This window comes from Doryrhamphus excisus, linkage group LG11 (assembly GCF_037039965.1).
Source record: "Doryrhamphus excisus strain RoL-2023G ecotype Guam linkage group LG11, RoL_Dexc_Guam_v1.1, whole genome shotgun sequence".
In the NCBI taxonomy this organism is placed as follows: Eukaryota; Metazoa; Chordata; class Actinopteri; order Syngnathiformes; family Syngnathidae; genus Doryrhamphus; species Doryrhamphus excisus.
In genome coordinates, this window is record NC_136367.1 from 12,302,898 (window position 1) to 12,317,113 (window position 14,216).

Genomic DNA, 14,216 nt, shown 5'->3' on the forward strand with positions numbered 1-14,216 from the left:
GCCGGGCCCTCCGCTGCAGCGCCTCCAAGCTGTCGGGTCCATGTCAGATGTTGACGTAAAACAGCTCTAATGTTCGGAGAAGGTGCAAGGTCCAAGTACTCTCTAAGGTAGAGGCACACCCCAGGACAGCTCAAGCCTAAGTGATGGGAGGGGATGGAAGGCCTGCTTTGGATGTGGGAGATAGGTGGCGGTCTGTCTTCAGAGATGGTTTCTCAACCATCTGTGCATCTGTCTTCTCTGTCCAGAATACAGTATGTGCTGTTTTTCTTTGAGGTACAGGTAGACATCTTGACCTGAAGGGAATGGGGAATGGGCCAGGCAGTGTATTATGTAATGTGTATGATGGTATCTATGGTAGCTTTTTTTTTTTTTTTTTTTTTTTTACTAAAAAACACCACAGTTCATTCCAGACATGACTGTTTTTGTCATCTTGTAGCCATACATATCCAAAGTCACACACTACTATAAGGAAAGCATCTCCGATTTTTAGTACATATTACTTATGAGAAGCAAAAGGATCTCACATACAAAAAAAATAGCCATTGAATATTTGCTTTGCATTTGCATTTACTTTGAATGTCAAATACAAAATAAAGTACACAACATATTGTATAGCGTGCTGAGTCAGCCTTGAAGCGTAACAACATTGTGGGACAGTTGGTCCAGTCGGGAAGAGTAGGATTTGGCTTGGCAGTGAATAAACCGACTTGGTGCAAAGCTTCAGCTTCAGCTTCACAAAGGAGGAAAATGGTGGTAGAGGAGGTGGGAGGACACCCACATTCATACCTGTGGCCAATTAACCAATTAATTATGTTTTTGGAACGTGGGAGGAAACCGGAGAAAACCCACGCAAAACCGCGCCAATTTGGAATCGGTCTCCATTTTGTCACTGATGTCTACAATGAGTATGAAAGAAAACAAAGTTAATAAATCTGGAGCCGTTCTGCTTTCTGTGCCCCGCCCCTTCCCTTCATAAATACTTGCGGTAATTGCACAAGCAGCAGTGATGAGAACGCTGGAAGGCCAGTTTAACGCTTGACAATCAACATTCTAATATATTGTTCCCATGTGAGGTGGAGTAACTTAATTATCGCTTAATTACTCAGACGCCATCGTTCTTCTATTTGGAAGAATGACAGCAGTGGAATAGAAGTCATTAGAAAGCTTCTGTTGTTTCTCATCAGTCAGATCATTTTTTGGTCATTTTGATATAAAATGAATAACACTGATGTCTATGTCTTACACAAAGACTGCCTTTTTTGCGCTGCTTATGTTTTAGTGTTTAGTTTTTTGTCTTTTTTAATGTTATCTCGCTCCAGAGAGAGAAAAATGGTACCTTGATTCTTCTCTATGTCTTGCATGTATGGAAAAATTGACAGTAAAGAATTTTTGAATGTCGCCACACAGGACCAAATTTTAGGACAAAGGACAAAACTTTATTCATGCTTTCAGATGACGTAAAATCCATAAATACTTTACACTGCGGCTACATGCACATTGAACGCAAAATGAACACAAAACAAATTGCAACCTGGCTTTGGTTCTTCTCAAACAGTTCAAACTTGTCAGACCTGAAGTCCTCTTGGAACGTGGAAATGGGCTCCAATGAGCTGCTCCTATAATGACGATGCCCATTAGCAGAACCCTGCTGCTCTATCTAAAAGCCAAATAGCTTCACACGTCCGAGTGGGTAGACTTAGAAGATGGTAAAAAACGTTAATAGAATACACGTCGTGTTTTCAGTTGTTGTGTTTTCATTGGAACCGATGACCTCTTCTTCCACTTCATGTTTGGGCTCATTGGCCTCGGAGCACGGCCAACACTGTGAAAACGCTCAGCAGGATCAACATGGCTGCACGGGGAAGAGCAGAGAAGAAATAGATGTAGTGTGTAAAGTAGCGTGACATTCCCAGCCCCGACCTTGGTGCAGTTTGTTGGGGCAACTATTGTAAACCTTACACTTTGTCTCAATTCATGCACTTTTTTATATATTTTTTGGGTTCTTAATTGCATTCACACACTGAAGTGTGAGATTAGATTTTATGGTGTGCTGTATATCATTATTCAAGGCATTGACAATTTTGATGCCTTGATTCTTCCTGTGGCTGCACGGTAGACGAGTGGTTAGCGTTTAGACCTCACAGCGAGGAGACCCGAGTTCAATCCCACCCTCGGCCATCTCTGTGTGGAGTTTGCATGTTCTCCCTGTGTATTTGTGGGTTTTCTCCAGGTACTCCGGTTTCCTCCCACATTCCAAAAACATTCTAGGTTAATTAGCGACTCCAAACTCCATAGGTATGAATGTGAGTGTGAATGGTTGTTTGTCTATATGTGCCCTGTGATTGGCTGGCCACCAGTCCAGGGTGTACCCCACCCCGCCTCTCGCCCGAAGACAGCTGGGATAGGCTCCAGCACCCCCTCGACCCTCGTGAGAATAAGCAGTAGAAAATGAATGAATCTTCCTGTTTGCTTTCGTGTAACCAGTAAGGTGGTTTAAATGGGATGCGTTTTGCTTGGTTGGGATTTTACCACGTGGACAAGAACCGACTGCACCAAGTTTAGAAACACAATCAACAAATGTCATGTCTGGTAGTTCGTTGTTTACCGTCACTGCGCTTCGTGGTTCCAGCGCTTGCGGGCGTAAAGATCATTCCGTTGGCATCAGTGAGGTTCACACGCGACTCCAGCAAGATTTCAATGGGTCCAAGAACATCTGAAAAAGGGAAAGCGGTGGAGTCTTAGATTCATTCTTCCAAAGATCACTCCTTGGTTTGAATACCAGTCGTCTAATTCAAATAGATACAGGCGAGTTGACACCAAAAACCAAACAGGACTTTACCTCCAGTCACATTTCCAATGCCCAGCAAGACTGTGGAAACTGTTTCATTCACAATCTGTCTCGGTTCCAAATTGATGAAGTTGAACTCGCAATCGATGGATGTGCCGTTCACCACACCAACATTAGTCACTTCCTGTGTTGAAACAATGATTTGAAATATTGTTCATACTTTTCCCAACCTAACATAAGTCCATATGGTAGCAGAGGAGTTCAAGAAGGAGATACTGAAGATATTGAAGACTCACCCTGTCGTCTTCAATGAAAGTGCCGTCGGTGTTGTTTCTGATTAACACACTGAAGAAAAACGTCCCGTTTCCCGTCATGTTTTGCGCGCAGGCGAAAAGCAAGGTGGTCCCCTGAGGACAAAGGTCATCAATGGCATCCTACTTTCATGGCGACCAATAGAATTCATTGCTCCATGTTTAGGTAAAACCGCTTCCGATCCAAGTGTGTGCCTTACCTCGGTTGCGTTCTCGGTAAGTCCGAATCCTACATATCCCGACGAGTTTCCACTGAGCCTGATGGTGGCCATGAGGGGGTCAGTGTTGGTGGCATCTATGGACGTGAAGAGACAGTCCTCATCGGTTTCAGGGTTGCAGTCATCTGGCGTCTCCAAGCACAGGATGGTTGTCCCGCAGCCATCTCGGTTGATGTTCAACATCATCGGGGGGGTGATGCTACCATTTGGGTTTGTGAAATTCAGGGGTTCAGTGGTCACGGTGGGCTCAAAGGTAGTGACCTCGCCTGAAAAATGAAAGCACAGGTTAGACCACTTATCCCTCCATCTGTATCCTAGGGTTCTCATTAGGGCGATGGACGAACTAGCGTCTATCCCAGGTGACTGAGGGAAAGAAACGGGTACACCTGACTGGTCGCCAATTAGTCACATGACACATAGTATAAACAAGCATTCACACTCATATTTAGAGTTTCCAGTTAGCTTAACATGCATGTTTTTCTGATGTGTGAGGAAGCCAGAGTACTTAGGGAAAACTCCGGAAGAACATGCAAACCCTACACAGATGTTCCAATGTATATTCCAACCAAATTCCTAACCAATCTGGATCTAATCTAATGTAAAGTATGTGTGTGTTGATCTATTTGGTCTCACCGTTTTCGAGGGATCCATTTCCCAGGAGAACGTTGCCGACGGACCCGTCCGAAGCCTCTCTGGTGGTAACTGAGTTTGCATTTGCTATGGTGAAAGTACATTGGATGGATGTGTCATTCACCGCATAGCAGAGGTCGCTCACAACCTGAGAGGGGCGAAGAATCGACATTTAATCCGGATTATGGAGTGTAATGTTTTCAGAATATGATAAAGCAAGAAATTCCCGCGATCGAGACATGACCGGTCGTCACCTGATCACTTTCAGTAAGATTCCCATCAGCGTTGTTTCTGTCCAGTGTGAGGAAGAAGAATGCATTGTCATTGCTGCTGTTTATTCCGCACACATAAAGAGTGGTTATGCCCTGAGAAGAAAGGAAACAATCAAATTCATTTAGGCCGTCAACGTCTTTATCTGCTTTGATTCCTTCGACTTTTGACCGATCGCCTTCAAACTTTCAAGGATGGCTGCTCTTGGAGCAAGAACAGGAATCCCTGCAAGATTGACTGAAGATCTGATTCTTCAGGCTTCACCTCATTTGCATCCTGGGTGAGTCCCATTGCAATGAATCCCGGGGAGTTTCCACTGAGCTCCACAGACAGGTTGAAGCCGGAGTCCATGTCGGTCATGGTGTTCAGAGACGTAAACAGACAAGAGGTGTCGACTTGAGGATCGCAGTCATCCGGTGACTCCACGCACAGTTTGGTATCTCCGCAGCCGTCTCGGTTGATGTTCAGAGTCTTGGCAATGATGATACCATTCACGTCGGTGAGGTTCACTGTCTTATTAAAAATGTCCATGAACATTTCGGGAGTATCTGAAGAAGTTAAGCAAAGTCCATGTAAGGTTAGACGGACACGATGGAAACATGAATTCCTTCCAATGCTCGCACATAGTCTAACGATCAGGGAACACTTACTGTCGGCGACAGTTCCATTTCCCAGGAACACCACGGCGGTGGTGGTGGTGACGTTTGGAATGACGAAGTTACATTGGATCAGTGAGTCGTTCACGGTGCCACGGATCTCTTCTGTAGTCTGGGGTGAGGTTAAGATAATGTTCACGTTCCAGCCAATCATAGTGCGACATATCTCAAGCGACACTTCAAAGCAACAATGATGTACGGTCCACAAACATCATCATGTCTTCCATTTGTGGTCATTTCAAATATTTGAACGAATACGGGTGCTCTTTTTTTTTGGACACATACGGCTCACTTGATTTGCTAAGGAAGCTATTTTTTGTTCTGTTTATTTCTGTCGTATCGTCACTCCGCCACCGCTTCCGACATCTGTGTCCGTGTCGTGCATTTGACCGCAGAAATGCCGGCAGCAATGTTGACTCAACTCATAAGCACTCTTCGACTACTTAGCGTGTTAGCTTAAAACGATAGAAATGAAACAGTGTTACTGAAATGGAACTGATGATGTCATAGTATGTGCAATAAACATATTGGCTCCGCATTACCATTAGCATTTCAAAAGGAGGTTCCGCCGTCTGCACAGTTTAAAACAATCTTGTTCTCTTCAGTTTGCACAGGAAACAGGTTTGAAAGTTAATAATGACTCATCATGCTAATTAGTCACATGCTCAGCCCCAATGAACAATGTGTGCATGGCTTGAGTCCATACGCGCGTCGCATCAATACGTGCGTTCATTTTAATCGACTGTGTTGAATCGGCAGCCATTGAGGCGTACAAAATATCGGAAGTTTTCTATGTCGCAGTCAAGTTAAATCCTCACCCTTTCATTTGGAGTAAGATCATCGTTGTTGTTGTTTTTGTCCAGTGTGGTGAAAAAGAATGAGCTGTTATCAGTGCTGTTTATTCCACACACAAAAAGCATAGTCGTGCCCTGTGGAGAGATGAGAAGAGAGTTCATCAGACCCTAATATGATGCTCGATTTCGCTCCTTGCTCCATCATGGCTGTAGTCTTGAGTGTGTTCGAGGGTGCCTCACCTCAGTTTCGTCCTGGGTAAGTCCCAAGGCGATGTAACCCATGGACATTCCACTGAGGCCGACATATAAGTCGAAACTGTCGGAGTCCATGGAGGTAGCATTCAAAGACGCAAACAGACAAGGGTCATCTGTTGCAGGGTCGCAGTCACTTGGTTCCCTCAGGCACAGGACGGTCTCACCGCAGCCATCCTGGGTGACGCTCACCTGGGGGAAGACCGGGTAAGAACGGGTGGCTGAGTTGGCTCCACAAACTAGGAACTAGCCTTTCAGAACCACTTTGATACAGGCTTTAGTCACATTTGGTTGATCTACTGTATTTTCTGGACTATAAGTCGCTCCGGAGTATAAGTCGCACAAGGCCAAAAATACATAATTAGGTAGAAAAAAACATACATAAGTCTCACTGGAGTATAAGTCACAGGTAATTTATTTTAACTAATTGACTAATTCATCATCTTGGAAGGCAAGTTGTAACAATAAAAGAATAGAGAACAGGCTGAATAGGTGTAAGATATGCTAACACAATGGTTATTCAGCTACACCAAAAATAAACATGAACACAAAAGGTGTCCATTGTTTATGGAACATAAACACTTTTTTCATTTATAAGTCGCTCTGGAGTATAAGTCGCAGGAACAGCCAACCTATGAAAAAAGGTGCGACTTATAGTCCAGAAAATACGGTAATTCCTGTCTTGTAGAAAGTATGGTTCCTTTCCCAATGGTGAATAATTGCATGAGTAGAAGCTTGAAGCTATAATAATATAATAATAATAATAATAATAAAAGTTTATTTGGGCTACTTGGTTCTCAGTGAACAAGGACCAAAACTAACCAACCTCTGCGGCGCTGAACGACAGGTGAGCTGTTCCTCGCACTTCAGGAAGCAACAAGGCCGAGCAGGCGGCCACCAGTAGGATGAGTCCGTGCTCCATTGTCGTTCAAATTCAACTGCCAAAAAAAAAACAACCATAATATTACGACCACAGTAGCTGGAAAACAATTCTCAATGATGCAGTATGTTCCTGTTTTGAAGCTACGGTTTCCAAAACCAGGGTGCTCGTATTGTACAAATAAAATAATAAGGATGATTCATATTTAGTGTGCTTAATAAGGACAAGGTAAAAAATATCACATAAAAAATGTTTTAGTCATAAACAAAACATAGTATTTCTACAATGCCCCTTCATTTACTCACAGGATATTCAAATAAAAGATAAAGGTTTGATTTTCATAAACTCGTAGAGGTTTACCTGAGCTTTAAGGAGCGTAAGGACGTTCTCTGGATGCCAATGATTGCTGGAAACGGGCGCAGGCCTTAAATACGCAGACATCAGCGATGATGCTCTGCTAAGGTGTGGCCGTGGAAGAAAGAACACAGCTGCCTGCAAGGTGCGCAGTCACTTCCGTATTCCATGAAAACCAGATTGCCAGACAAACTTGCTCTTGAGCAATTAAAGAAAGTTGGCAACATGTGCCTCTTCACCCCCACCCCCCGCACTTAAATGAATGTGTAGATTAGACTTGAAGAAGAAAAAAAACACAACATGAATAAATTGTTGTGTTGTGAAGAGGGGAAATAATAATAAACAATCATGTTTTTTCTATTACTGCTCCCATAATCAAGTCACCTTAAAAGTCATTTTAATTCTTTGGCCTTCAACCCAACAGGAGACATTTTTCATTTAATTTCTTCTCTCATTTCTCATGGCAATTATTTTAAAACTGCGTTGTATGGTTAGTTTTTATGTTTTTTCATATATATATATACATATATACTGTATTTTTGGGACTATAAGTCACTCCGGAGTATAAGTCACACAAGGCCTGAAATGCATAATTAGGTAGAAAAAAAAAAGTTTTTACAAGCATACAAGCATTTTTTGCGGCTAATTTATTTTCCAAACTACTTGACCAAAACGGACATTACATCCTCTTGGAAGGCAAGTTCTAACAATAAAAGAATAGAGAACAGGCTTAATAGGTTTTATATATATATATATATATATATATATATATATATATATATATATATATGTTATATATAGGCTAACACAATGGTTATTCAGCTACACCAAAAATAAACATAAACACAAAAGGTGTCCAGTGTTTATGTAACATAAACATTTTTTTCATTTATAAGTCGCTCTGGAGTATAAGTCGCAGGAACAGCCAACCTATGAAAAAAAGTGTGACTTATAGTCCGGAAAATACAGTATATATATATATATTTTTTTTTTAATTACCTCTGCTGACACTTTGTTTTCATCTGTGATTGTTAATAATAATAACTAATTATTTCTGAGGACTCCCAGAATAACCTGTAGAATTTCTATTAGAATTTCTGTAGATAATTTCTTTATCATTCTTTATATTTGTATGGATCCGGCCACCTCTAGCTCAAATATGAACCCATATATTTAGAATACTGCGACTGGTAGGCGACCAGTCCAGGGTGTACCCCGCCTCTCTGCCCAAGGACAGCTGGGATAGGCTCCAGCATAACCGCAACCCTAGTGAGGATAATCGGGATAGAAAATGGATGGCTATTTTCAATAGCCAGTTTCATAAGACACCATTCATTATCATCATTATTTGTCCTTTCAAAACGCCTGCTTGCTTTGGTCGATGACGTTTCAGAGACCCGATGACGACGATCAATTCGAAGCATGATAGGAAACACAAGCCTACACTATGTCCTAATGACTCAAAGAGGGTGGGGCCGTGCCAAACAATGCCACGAGTTGTCAAAAGGACTCATCAAGGAATGATGCCATCTCGCATTCCTTTAACAATGAGTGGCCTTACAGGAAGTGGAGGAGCGTGTTGAGCGCGTCAGGTGCAATTAAAGGTCATTTGTTTCCAAAGCCCTCATTATTAAGACACTCGTGTTCTCTTATTGCTTGCATGATTGTGAAAGTAAGATGAAGTAGTAGTTGCTGATGGTGTAGTGGTTCATCTAGCAGACCCGGCGGGTGTAGGCCTGACGTCGGCTGGAAAGTCTTAAGTTGTGAGTCTGCACTACTTTATTATGAATAATTCAGGTATGAGCCCAACAGCAAATGAAAATCAGCGTGACCTCACCTGTCGATCACAGCGCTGACGTAAACATGAAAAGAATGTAACCACTTTTTCAAACATCAAAGACAATTAAACAAAACAAGCAGGCTGTTTTTATTAGACTGAAGACAGTTTAGATCAGGGGTCTCAAACTCAATTTACTTGGGGGACACTGGAGCTAGGGTCTGGGCGAGACTGGGCCGCATCAGGCTTTCAAAAAACCCCCCAAAAAACACATTTATTAAAAACAGAAAAATTAATAAACTTTGCTTTGGTTCTGATGTTCGACAAGAAAAGCTCTGATAAAACATTCCACTGTTCTCAAATATCTTAATTTTTATTTTTCTACACAAAATAAGATGAAAAATAAATAAACAAATCAAGAGTAAAGAAAATCAATTAATCAGTAATAAATAAATAAATATAATAATAATAATAAAACGGCAAATAATAAAAACTTAAGAAACCACATATAGTTGGTGGGTAGGCAAATTATTTTTTTCAGATTAAAATGAACAAAGCATTATTAGAGCCCTGTAGACATGACAAAACACGACTATAGTCACATTTATACTCTTTTTATTTACAACATATTGCGCAACTGCAGGGTCTTGAGACACATGCTAACTCGCAAACTAGAGAGCTAGCGACCTAAACGGTAGCCTTCAAGTTATTTCCTTTAAACTTAAATAGCCAAAAACTTACCACTTCCACACGGATAGGGAGGATAACTATTAACAGTTATTTAACATGAACATTAATCAAACGTAATAATTTTTTCTGGGTACATGATACCATACAGCATCCATATCAAACTTGCGCAAGCCGCACGAACATTTAAACTTTCATATCAAGGCGGGGGCCTCAAACTAGTGTCCTGCGGGCCATATTTGGCCCGCGGGCCGCGTCTTTGAGACCCCTGCTCTAGAGCAATCAACATGGCTGGCGTGTTTGAGACCCCTGGTTTAGATTATTTTACAAACATCAAAGGCTAATTTATTATTCAATAATTAACAAAAACAACAACAACAAAAAAAGTCTTCAATGTACCGAATGTACGTTTTTCTAAGCATCCAATACAGTTCCATGTCTGGACCTGGGTGTTTTCCGATTAAGGACAGTCTAGTCTTCAATGAACCAACCTCTTTCACCTCCATGTTTTTGGTAACATCAATGGAATTCTAGTCATCAACTGTGATGGAAAATTTTATATTTCACAGGTATAACATAGGTTACACATTGTGTGAATTACTTTACGGCCTTTTGTAGAGCTTCAACGTTTGCATCCGAGCACATCCTGCTGTTCCTTCAAGGATGGTGGCACAGCAGGAGGCTATCTGTAACCTGGGGTTAGGGGCAGTGTCGGAGGAGGTCATTCTTTGATCACAGCTCTACCTTCACGGGACAGGGGACATCAAGAGGTCCCACCAAATGGTTGACCCTAGGAGGTTATCTCACATGGGTGTGACAAACCGTGCCAGAGGAATGGGTGTGTAGGCTAACCCCCATGCATGAGGGTGGCATCGGGGGAGTGACATGAATGTCTCTTTTCTATTGTAATGTAATTCATTTACATGCTATGGACTATAAAAGTTCCCGCCAAGAGACCACTCTTTGCCAGACACCTACAGACCGCCATGCATACTGTGTGTTGTCTGACCCCTTTGTTTTGCAAAGGTAATAAAAACTGCCAGAGCTATGTATTTATTTCAGGCATTCTCTATCCTACTTAGGAGGATAGAAAAAAATTTCCACAACATCAACACACGTTCTTGTAAACGTGCACCAAAAAAATGTGATGTTTCTTTAAAAACTGAAGGCGAAGATTAGGTAACAAACCTACAACACATTTTTTTAAACATCAAAGACATTTCATTTGTAATCATTGAAAACAATTCGAATGGCACGTTTTTGTAAACAAACTGAATTTTTAAGGTTATGCCTTTTCCACTTTTCTGATCTATAAATGTCGTTACAATGTTGTATTCTCGTGTTAAATGATGCCAAGGTTTCAGATAATGAGGTTTGCGCATTTGGAAGTGAGCCCTGAAAGATGTTTTTCGGATGGCTCAAAAAGCTCGGTTTCAGAGAGCATTGCAAAACTAAAACTGGCTGGCTAAAGCGGGCTTCCTTATGGGTGTGGCTGTAGGCACCCTTCCCTCCCCCAAGCTCTGCTACTCTGTTTATGAAACAAGCTCAGGCAGAAGTTATTGTATTTGGTGATTCCCAGCAAGAAAAAAAATTGCAATGGCATTTCACACGGGACTCAGCGCACTCTCGCCAGGAAAGGTGACCACGGCGCCTTCACGTCTGGCTTCTGAGCTCCATTGCACCCAACGGCGCCTCTGACAAAGTGTGTCCGACAATGAGTGCTCCTCCACAGGCATGCGATGTTACCACACGGCTCCACCGCACCAGCGGTGCTACGTTACCACTCGGAGTTCATACACGGTAAGTCAGGGGTCTACAGCCGGTAGATCGTGAGCTGCTAGTAGCTCATAAACACTTAGCAATTAGCTCTCCAAATACTTTATTCATTTATTATCAACTTCTACACCCACTGTAGTAGAAAGTGGGGTTTGTCGTAGTTGGGAAGCACTTTGGGCGTGTGACCAATCACAGCGGAGTGGGCGTGCCCGGAGGGAAAGGAAATACAGCTGGAATAGGTGCATATTCTGGAAGCTCTAGAAAGTTTTCTGTGCAGGTTATTGTGTGTAGCTGCTCTTTAGGAGTCCACACTCAATACAAAGGGTCGAAATATGAGCATAAAAGGTCTTACAATAACAAGATGTGCATGTTTTTGTTCATCAAAACATCAAAATAAATTCAAAGTTCAATTTCACGACCCTAAAGTACGTACCTCACAACAACTTCATTAAAAAAACCTGCGTGCAAATTTAGTTTTAACATAAACACAATTTACATTATTAGGTAAACAAAAAGTGCATGCTTTGTAAACTTCTTCTTCTTCTTCTTCTTTCTCTTTGGGCTTTTCCCTTCAGAGGTCGCCACAGCAAACCAATCTCCTCCATCCAACCCTGTCTTCTACATCTGTCTCTCTCACACCAACTACCCTCATGTCCTCCTTCACTACATCCATAAACCTCCTCTTTGGTCTTCCTCTACGCCTCCTACCCGGCAGCTCTAAACGGCATAGATGCTGGAAGGACTTCAACAGGTCTTTGATTAGTAAAGATGAAGTGAGAAGACCATTGAAAAGGATGAAGAGAGGAAAGGCACTTGGTCCTGAAGGTCTACCTGTGGAGGTATGGAAGTGTCTAGGAGAGGCAGCAGTAGAGTTCCTAACCGGGTTGTTCAATAGGATCTTAGGTGGTAAGAAGATGCCTCAGGAATGGAGGAGAAGTGTGTTGGTGGCCATTTTTAAGAACGAGGGTGATGTGCAGAGCTGTGGCAACTCCAGAGGTATAAAGCTAATGATCCATACCATGAAGTTATGGAAAGAGTAGTTGAAAAAAAAGAGTACTACAGATGCAGTATTGGCTTTAAGAATGTTCATAGAGAAGTCCAGAGAAGGTCAGAGGGAGCTGCATTGTGTCTTTGTAGATGTGGAGAAAGCCTAGGACAGGGTGCCTGGAGAGGAACTGTGGTATTGTATGAGGAACTCTGGAGTGACAGAGAAGTATGTTCAAGTGGTGCAGGACATGTATGAGGGTGAAGATGTGCTGGAGGTGTGACAGAAGAGTTCAAGGTGGAGGTTGGGACTGCATCAGGGATCAGCTCTGAGCCCCTTTTAGTTTGCTATGGTGATGGACAGGCTGACAGATGAGCTTCGACAAGAATCTCCATGGACTATGATGTTTGCAGATGACATTGGGATTTGCAGTGAGAGTATGGAACAGGTGGAGGAGATGCTAGAAGAGTGGAGGGCTGGAGGAATGAAGATTAGCCACAGCAAGACGGAGTATACGTATGTGTGTGAATGAGAGGGACCCAAGTGGAAGAGTGAGGTTACAGAGAGAAGAGATACAGAAGGTGGAGGATTTGAAGTACCTGGTGTCAACAGTCCAGAACAATGGAGATTGTGAAAAGGAGGTGAAGAAGCATGTGCAGGATGGAACGGATGGAGATAAATATCAGGCGTGATGTATGATGGGAGAGTTTCAGCTACAATGAAAGGAAAAGTAAACAAAACTGTGGTGAGACCAGCCATGTTGATTGCTCTAGAGCAGGGGTCTCAAAGACGCGGCCCGCGGGCCAAATGTGGCCTGCAGGACACTAGTTTGAGGCCCCCGCCTTGATATGAAAGTTTAATGTTAGTGCGGCCCGTGCAAGTTTGATATGGATGCTGTATGGTATCATGTACCCAGAAAAAAATATTACGTTTGATTAATGTTCATGTTAAAGGTTAAATAACTGTTAATAGTTATCCTCCCTATCCGTGTGGAAGTGGTAAGTTTTTGGCTATTTAAGTTTAAAGGAAATAACTTGAAGGCTACTGTTTAGGTCGCTAGCTCTCTAGTTTGCGAGTTAGCATGTGTCTCAAGACCCTGCAGTTGCGCAATATGTTGTAAATAAAAAGAGTATAAATGTGACTATAGTCGTGTTTTGTCATGTCTACAGGGCTCTAATAATGCTTTGTTCATTTTAATCTGAAAAAAATAATTTGTCTACCCACCAACTATATGTGGTTTCTTAAGTTTTTATTATTTGTCATTTTATTATTATTATTATTATATTTATTTATTTATTACTGATTGATTGATTTTCTTTATTCTTGATTTGTTTATTTATTTTTCATCGTATTTTGTGCAGAAAAATAAAAATTAAGATATTTGAGAACAGTGGAATGTTTTATCAGAGCTTTAGTTATATTTAAGTTTATTCATTTTTCTGTGTTTAATAAATGCGTTTTTGTTTTTTTTGGAAAACCTGATGCGGCCCAGTCTCGCCCAGACCCTAGCTCCAGTGGCCCCCAAGTAAATTGAGTTTGAGACCCCTGCAGTAGAGAGAGAGAGACAAAAACAGCAGCAACAACAATTCCCATGACAACAACAGTGACAAACAGGACTGCATAGTTAAATGTCAATGATGGCTAAGGGTCACAATGGAGATGATGTCAGTGAAATGAAACAGTCCAACTTACCAGTAGCAATAGTAACAATGAAGACATGAACCATGATAGTAAACACAATTACAGCCATACAGTTACAGTAATTAAAATCTCACTGCTTGACATCATTATTACTGTAATAATAGCATACCAATAGCATAAAGACAAAGATAAGACAG

General features: G+C 41.8%; 1 protein-coding gene and 1 long non-coding RNA gene across 2 annotated transcripts in view; one reads left to right on the plus strand and one right to left on the minus strand.

The window, feature by feature from the left end:
• Positions 1-14,216, plus strand: part of LOC144901290 (uncharacterized) — a 59,615-nt gene that overhangs the window by 26,026 nt on the left and 19,373 nt on the right. The gene's annotated exons all lie outside the window — the stretch shown is intronic.
• On the minus strand, positions 1,415-7,217 carry LOC131132758 (uncharacterized). Its single transcript, XM_058078674.2, has 13 exons — positions 7,160-7,217; positions 6,746-6,857; positions 5,908-6,111; positions 5,692-5,802; positions 4,868-4,985; positions 4,482-4,765; positions 4,202-4,312; positions 3,951-4,095; positions 3,300-3,583; positions 3,085-3,195; positions 2,840-2,972; positions 2,606-2,713; positions 1,415-1,852 (listed from the first exon to the last, which is right to left on the minus strand). Exons 2-13 carry the CDS (start codon positions 6,839-6,841, stop codon positions 1,797-1,799), a joined length of 1,761 nt encoding a protein of 586 aa, XP_057934657.2. The 5' UTR covers positions 6,842-6,857; positions 7,160-7,217; the 3' UTR covers positions 1,415-1,796.

Bases quoted from the DNA above. Each gene is read 5' to 3' on its own strand.
- LOC131132758 (XM_058078674.2), bottom strand. From the start codon at position 6,841: ATGGAGCACGGACTCATCCTACTGGTGGCCGCCTGCTCGGCCTTGTTG. The intron at 4,766-4,867 runs GTAAGTGTTCCC...TAACTTCTTCAG, and splicing joins AAATGGAACTGTCGCCGACA to ATACTCCCGAAATGTTCATG. The intron at 3,584-3,950 runs GTGAGACCAAAT...TTCATTTTTCAG, and splicing joins AAATGGATCCCTCGAAAACG to GCGAGGTCACTACCTTTGAG.